The 6,850-nt window shown below is 44.1% G+C and overlaps 1 protein-coding gene across 1 annotated transcript; it reads right to left on the bottom strand.

Annotated features, from left to right (window-relative positions):
* Positions 1-1,193: 1,193 nt before the first annotated feature.
* Positions 1,194-6,100, bottom strand: LOC310790161 (protein eva-1 homolog C; the record flags this gene model as incomplete). Its single annotated transcript, XM_083651838.1, has 8 exons — positions 1,194-1,579; positions 1,822-1,902; positions 1,986-2,057; positions 2,148-2,291; positions 2,583-2,735; positions 3,819-3,942; positions 4,102-4,307; positions 6,004-6,100. The coding sequence occupies 8 exons, from the start codon at positions 6,098-6,100 to the stop codon at positions 1,194-1,196; spliced, it is 1,263 nt and encodes a 420-aa protein (XP_083507964.1).
* Between the last annotated feature and the right edge of the window lie 750 nt (positions 6,101-6,850).

Below are 6,850 nucleotides of genomic sequence, written 5' to 3'. Positions count from 1 at the left end.
AAGCTAACGTTAGCCAACAAGCTAAAGCAACTAAAAATACAAAAAGGTGGTAACTTAGTTACGTAACGTTAACTCAAAAAGGATATTGCCAAGCACTTCTCGTCGCATATCCCAAAGCTCAATGACGAATCCATTCTTACCAATCGGAAATAAATAGTTGTTTATCATGAGCGATTTGACGGCTGCCCAGTCCAGACCATGGTCCAGAGACGTTACAGAGAAAGTTAAATCCCCACCCCTGTACCCGGCCTTCCGGGGTGACAGCTGTCAGGCGTTGGGTGATTGCTAATGCTAAGCTAGCTAGCTAGCTAGCTGTTGTTGGACGGGATCGCAAACGTTCAATGCAGCAAATAAATCATTATCAAAGTAGTTGGTTAGCTTGCAGAACCTTCAGATGTAGCCTTCTCTTCTCTCACTCTCAATGTCAGGGAAAAGCGTCCAATCCGGCTAGTTAGCTAGCTACATAACTGGCTAACTATTAGGCTACAGAAGAGTTTGCTAGTGCTCCGAGATCCCCCTCGGCCCCTCCTGCTCCCTCTTGTCACAGATGTGCATGTTTTGTGTTGGCGGTAAGCCCGAGAGGGTGGAGTTTGCCAGTGCTCTGTGGCATTTTACGGTGGCAGCAGTCTGTGGCAGGTTGGCAGGGCGGAAAACATTCCCAACTCAGTTTACTCTGGTCTTGGGGTTGTGTGCCACATATGCCATTTAAGAAGCAAACTAAGTTTCCTTGTCTTGTACCTTCAGTAGGCCTACTGTCTTTTTGTGAGGTAACGTATAAATCAGGCACCACTGCAGATTGAACACACATTTTTATTCGTTAAAATTACTTAACACTGGAATTTACATAAGCTATAACATTCCTACAAGATACCCAAATCAAAATATGCCAATATAATAGGCATTCAATTGAGGCTGAATCAGTGGACCCTGTCCCTGTTATTATTTTATCAAATAGCATTGCATTCAAATTATAATGATGTAATGAACCGAGAACAACAGGCCTCCATGTTGTATTTTACTCTAATTGTTCATAGACAATGACATTACCTCGGCCATGAATGTAAACACACTGATATGAAGGCACAGTTAAATTAATTAAAAATCAAATAATGTCTCTTTCCATTTTCAGTCAATATTTGCAGTATTGTAGTGAAGGATGCTTTAGAAACTGCTCCACAAATACATTTAACTTCTCATGTATTGTAGGTTTTAATCTTGTGAATGGCATAAGGACTGGAGTCTCGATTCGGCCACATGTCTCCGTTGGGCAGATCCCTCGCCTGCTCCACCTCACGCTCCACCATCTCTACTGTCATGGTGGACGGACTGAACGTGTCTGCTGTGCGGTAGGCCTGTGTGAGGCGGCAGAAGGAGGAAGTGTCGGAGATGACGTCGTCGTAGAGGTCCTCCATGAGCCCCTTGCGTTGTCTGCGAGACGCCTTCAGCTCGGTGCGCAGGTCAGAAACCAGTTCCTTCACATCCCTCACTATTGTGGAGCGCAGGCCGAACAGACAGAGCAGGAATACCAGACCGGCACAGATGCCAGACACAAAGTACAGAGCCACTCTCTCTGGGAGACCTGGAGGAGATGTACAGTATGTAAGGGTCATGGGTCAAGCTAGCTTCAACAAGTATTGCAGCAAATGCAGTTCTGCATCCAAAACATGCTGTTACAATCCTGACTCTCTGCCCCAATTTATTTAGATTAGGTTTAGTGTGACAAAATATACCTACTACAATATTGACAAGCCATGTACATGCAACTATTTTGTTTATTAGGGGCCACCCCAGCCTGAGTATGACAGGCATCAATCCACATACCCAATACTTTTTCAATGATCTCCAGAGAGTTGGTTAAGAGCACATTTTGAGGCCTGTAGGTGGGGCCAGTGTACCATCCTCCTGCAAGTGAGAGGGGTCCGGGCTCAGACGCCAGTGAAAGTCTGCATGCTTTCAAAACGATGTATATTCTGCCGTACTCTTACCGTGAGTGTAGTCCGAGATCATGAAAGGATCCGTTGACCCACGGCCCACGTCCTCCAGAAGATATCGGGGCACTAAGGAGGACACATGAAAGATTTGGACTTGAGACCGTGTCGCCTCAGTCACAAGCATCAACTTCCACCTTGCCATGATCTGTCACTCACCACACGTGAAGGACACTTGCAGGTGTTTCCTTGTCCCAGGGAAGCAGGGGTCCCCAAAGGTTTGGGTGTCGGCCAATACTGAGCAGTTTGGCCTGCCGTGACACCTGCGTGACACCTTCCTCAGAGCCGAGGGTGAAAGGCACTCTGTGATGAATAGGATTGACCAAAATAAATAATTTATTTCTCATGAGAAATATATAAACTGAAGAATATCCTACACTGAGATATACAACATTATAATTGTAATAAAACTTAGCTTCACTGAATATAATTTATCTAGTGAGTGTATAATTGTTAAGTATAACTCATATTGATGTTCTATCTAGGTGTACTAGATGAATAAGGAACAGCCGTTATTTTCCCTCATGTCTATATAAATTGATATTTGTCCCACTATTTCACCACTAGATGCCACTCAAGCCCCCAGTTTCAGACCCATGTCAGAGTGCCGCACAGTCTCCTGGGGACAGTTGGGGCTGCCGTGCAGCAGGTGTCCGAACGTGGCGGAGTAGATGGCCAGGACGCTGTCATTCTTACACGTCAGCCTGAGACGCTCATTTTCACACACCAACCTTGTGCGGTGGTGCTCTGAAAAGGTACAAGTACGCACACACACGAGTACACACAAGAGTATTTTGATGAGCATTTAGCAAATAATAAGCAGAATTAACGGCTTGAAAATGTTAGTACCCTGACCGCTTGCATATGATTATCCACTTGGGTTGAGTGGTCAATTTATGAATAAACTCATTAATTCACCTGAGGAATTGGAATTGGGTGGGTGGGGGGGACTGAGAGTTGGAATTGATTTGTAACTTCAGAAAGTTAACTTTAAATCAATGACATTTTGTGAAATTTCATGTTTTTCTTTCTTATCTACTATAATCTTACCTAAATTCTACTTCTGAGATCAAATAGAGGCCATTTACACCTGGCACTAACATGCATTTTCTGTGATCAGATTGCAATTGGATAGTGCTAGACCACTTGAAAGTACAGGTGTAAACACCCCCAAGACTCATTGAAGAAGGATTGCGATCTGATTGGCCAAACCACCTCCGGAGGTGGTCAGGGACACATTGTGACCACATTGAACACAAGTGTAAATGCAATGTGTCAACACATTTTGGGTGATCAGATTGCAATCTGATCACCCAAAATGCATGCTAACGCCAGGTCTAAATGAAATCAGGCGAATGTGGTCAAGCACTGTCCGATTGCAATCTGATCACAGAAAATACATGTTAGTGCCAGGTGTAAATGGTCTCCTAGTGTCATACAGTATATTATCAATACTGACAAGAACAAATGAAAATGTAGAATTGATCCTGAATAACATGTAACTAGTGTAATACATACATTGTGATTGCATTTAATTTATCTTAACTGTCTTTTATTTGATTCATAATGTTTGATTTATAATGTTTGATTTATAGGCTAATGTTTAGCAAGTCAAGACTATACTGTACCCCTCTTTGAAGTGGAGTTTCATGGAATTCAATGGAACTCAATTCTGTTTCCTGTCACTCCAATTCAATTCCAATTGTGTTTCCATAGAGCTGGATGACATTCCAATTCCAACTCCAGGAACCGAATTGGAATTCACCGTGCATTCTCAGTTCAGTTCATGAATGGCCGCAAACCTATGCACATAATGAATGTTATGTTTACCTGGTCGGCACTTGTAGGAGACCAGGAGGTACTTGCTGGTGAGTGGGCAGGGATCTTGTCCAAACACCGGACTAATGACAGGGAGGTGGCAGGACCGCCGACCCTGACATTCTGACGCCACTTTCTGCGAGGGCCAAGAAAACAGAGCATGTGACGATGACTTCCATCCACTGTGTGAGTCACCCATGAAAGTGTTTGATGAGTGTGAGGTAGAGACAGACTGCTTTTCTTTTCTTAAACACAGACTGTGCTGTAACATTCACCTCACTTCGGCCTTGTATACCTCAATAGCAACCGGGGAAACACATTCGCTCTCCTCCTCCACGGTTGTGTTTGTGTTCGCAGAGGGACACAAGTACTGACTGGGAACGCGGCGTCCATAGAACGCTGATAGGACAGCCACAGACGTCCTGGAGGGACACTTGATAGTGAGGATGTCCCCGTCACAGGCGTGAGCCGTGTGGTTCTTCAAAATTGTGTGAAGGTACACTGAAAGACAATACAAGGCAGTGCAGATTTCATTGCTTTTATGAATTGTATGTTGTCTAGATCTTCTTGGCCTTGTTAGGACATTTAGGGGGTAAAGGTTCATTTGGGGAAGTGTGTCATGTCCTGAATTAAAATAAAACCTTGAAAGAAAGAGAAAAAAAACAATGACTGCACCAAATTTAGCATCAAATTGTGCATTGTGCAGGCGTACAGTCACAGCCTCACCGACGCCAAGTCAAAATGGGCACATGATCCCATTGAAAGTGAACAATATGGCGCTAATCAAACACCTGTTACCTAATCTGAAGGGGAGTGGCTTAATGTGTCCTTTATCTCACGATTGGATGTTCGCCCTCGAGCGATTTTAATCATATTTGATGAAGTAGATGCAGTTTGACCTACGGCATGAAAAAAAATCTTGAAATCTGTTTTATTTTTTATCAAACGGAAAATGATTGGCTGACTCAAGGGCTATTTCTCAATAACACAGCACGTAGAAGCTCTTCCGATATTGGCAAGATGGATGGTGTGACCTATTAGAGAATTATTTTCCACTGCCTGCAGCCCAGCTCTGGTTGACAAGTAGGCGGTGTCCCATCGCAGGGTGTACACTGTAGCTCTCCAAGACAATATTTGGACTATGACCACAGATACAAACACATGGGACAAGGGAACAGACAGTGAGTTAAGACTGCCCTCCCATTGTGCTTCCTGTCCTTGGCCCGTGTGTGTGTGTGTGTGTGTGTGTGTGTGTGTGTGTGTGTGTGTGTGTGTGTGTGTGTGTGTGTGTGTGTGTGTGTGTGTGTGTGTGTGTGTGTGTGTGTGTGTGTGTGTGTGTGTGTGTGTGTGTGTGTGTGTGTGTGTGCGTGCGTGCGTGCGTGCGTGCGTGCGTGCGTGCGTGTGTGTGTGTTTTCCTGGCCAGTTCTGCTGTGTGCACCACACAGGCAGCTTGCAGCTTCAGGGAGAGACTGGGAGGCAGTACCAGGCGCTCACTCACAATGAACTATTATTGGGCCTAGTCGCACACAAATGGAGATATCTGCCAGGGTCAGATGGAGAGATACACTGCAATGCTGACGATTGATGTGTCTTGAACAAAAGCTACCTCAGTCACGCTTGCAAGGACTGTCTGTCATGTCAGAGCATTCATTCATTATCTTCATCAATCCATGAAATATATATATGTGTGTGTGTGTGTGTGTGTGTGTGTGTGTGTGTGTGTGTGTGTGTGTGTGTGTAATTATATATATATAATAAAAAAATATATATACCGGTATATTATTTCTTATTATATTATTCATAATCATTATCTTAAAATATATGTGGTCCATCCTACTTTATGATCCACAGTTCACCAAATACTGTCCTTAAATCTTGACTGTATTTTATTTATTGCTTTGAAAGTATCACAGTCCGGGAAAACTTGAAGATTTTGTTGAAATAGTTCACTCTGATCCTATTCTGGGTGATCTGTGAGGATGAGGACAATCTGTTCAGCTTCTTAAGCCTGATTTGAGTCTCTCAGAATGAGCCGCAGCAGCTGTTTAGACCACAGGATGTACAGGAGATAAACGAGGGAATGTCGTTGACTGTCTTTCAGGAGCTTCCTTAACAGAGGCTGCACCGCCAAAATGTGACAGATCAGCGTTTTGATTTCACCCTACTAAAGCAATTATGAATGTCAAATTGCACTTACCAGTGAAATCGCGAGCAGAGTGTGCGGTGTGTGTGTTCAGAGCCAGAAACAGAACCAGGAGACAGACGGACCTGCCGAAACTCCACGGGGCTGTCATGGTGCGTATCCGGCATAACAGACCCCCAGGGTTTATCCTAAAGACTGGTTTTGCTATTGACTGGCTGGGAGAGAGCGGTCAGTGGGTCAATGATGCCATTGTGTTGACCAAGGAACAGCCACCCCCTTTAGCCATAAAAAGACAGTCCACTGCTTTAAAAAGAGCTGACAATTGAGCCCCAGTGTTGGGTTCGTGTATGTAACTGCATGTTTGCCTGTGGATGCACGTACTGTACCTTTACTTTGTATTTATACTTCGAAAGATCAAAGAAGCTGCAAAAGACAGCCATATTCAATTTTGAATGATTAAATCCATTGCAGATCTACATAGGTTCACTGGAATGTTTTTATATGGCTTGTGGGATAACATCTTGACTTTACGTATGTGTGTAATGGCAAAATCACAACTCTTATTAGTCTGCCAGGCCCATTGGTCAACAGAGAAGGTCCTGTGTATGGAGATAAGGCACTTTTTTCCTTTCCAGGGGGTGACCTCCAGCTGCTGTGTGTCCAGGGGCGATACGGCTGTCTATCTCCATGAGATGGGCCTTTCCTTTTGGCCTGTGGAAGAGGAAGAGAGAAGGTCAGTGGCAAGTTACACATTTCCAGTGTGGTTTCTTTTTGCCAGCATATCACTTTTTACAGTCTCAGTGTAGCCTGGCAACAGTTGGTTTCAGTTTACCGTAAACGCTGTGATTTGAAGCTTAATTTCCAGTTTACAGAAGTGCTGTTTCTCAACCCTGAGTCACTG

This window comes from Poromitra crassiceps (genome assembly GCF_964638095.1).
Source record: "Poromitra crassiceps genome assembly, chromosome: 15".
In the NCBI taxonomy this organism is placed as follows: Eukaryota; Metazoa; Chordata; class Actinopteri; order Beryciformes; family Melamphaidae; genus Poromitra; species Poromitra crassiceps.
Note: the sequence above shows the minus strand (reverse complement) of the source record. Positions and strands in the feature narration are given on the sequence as shown.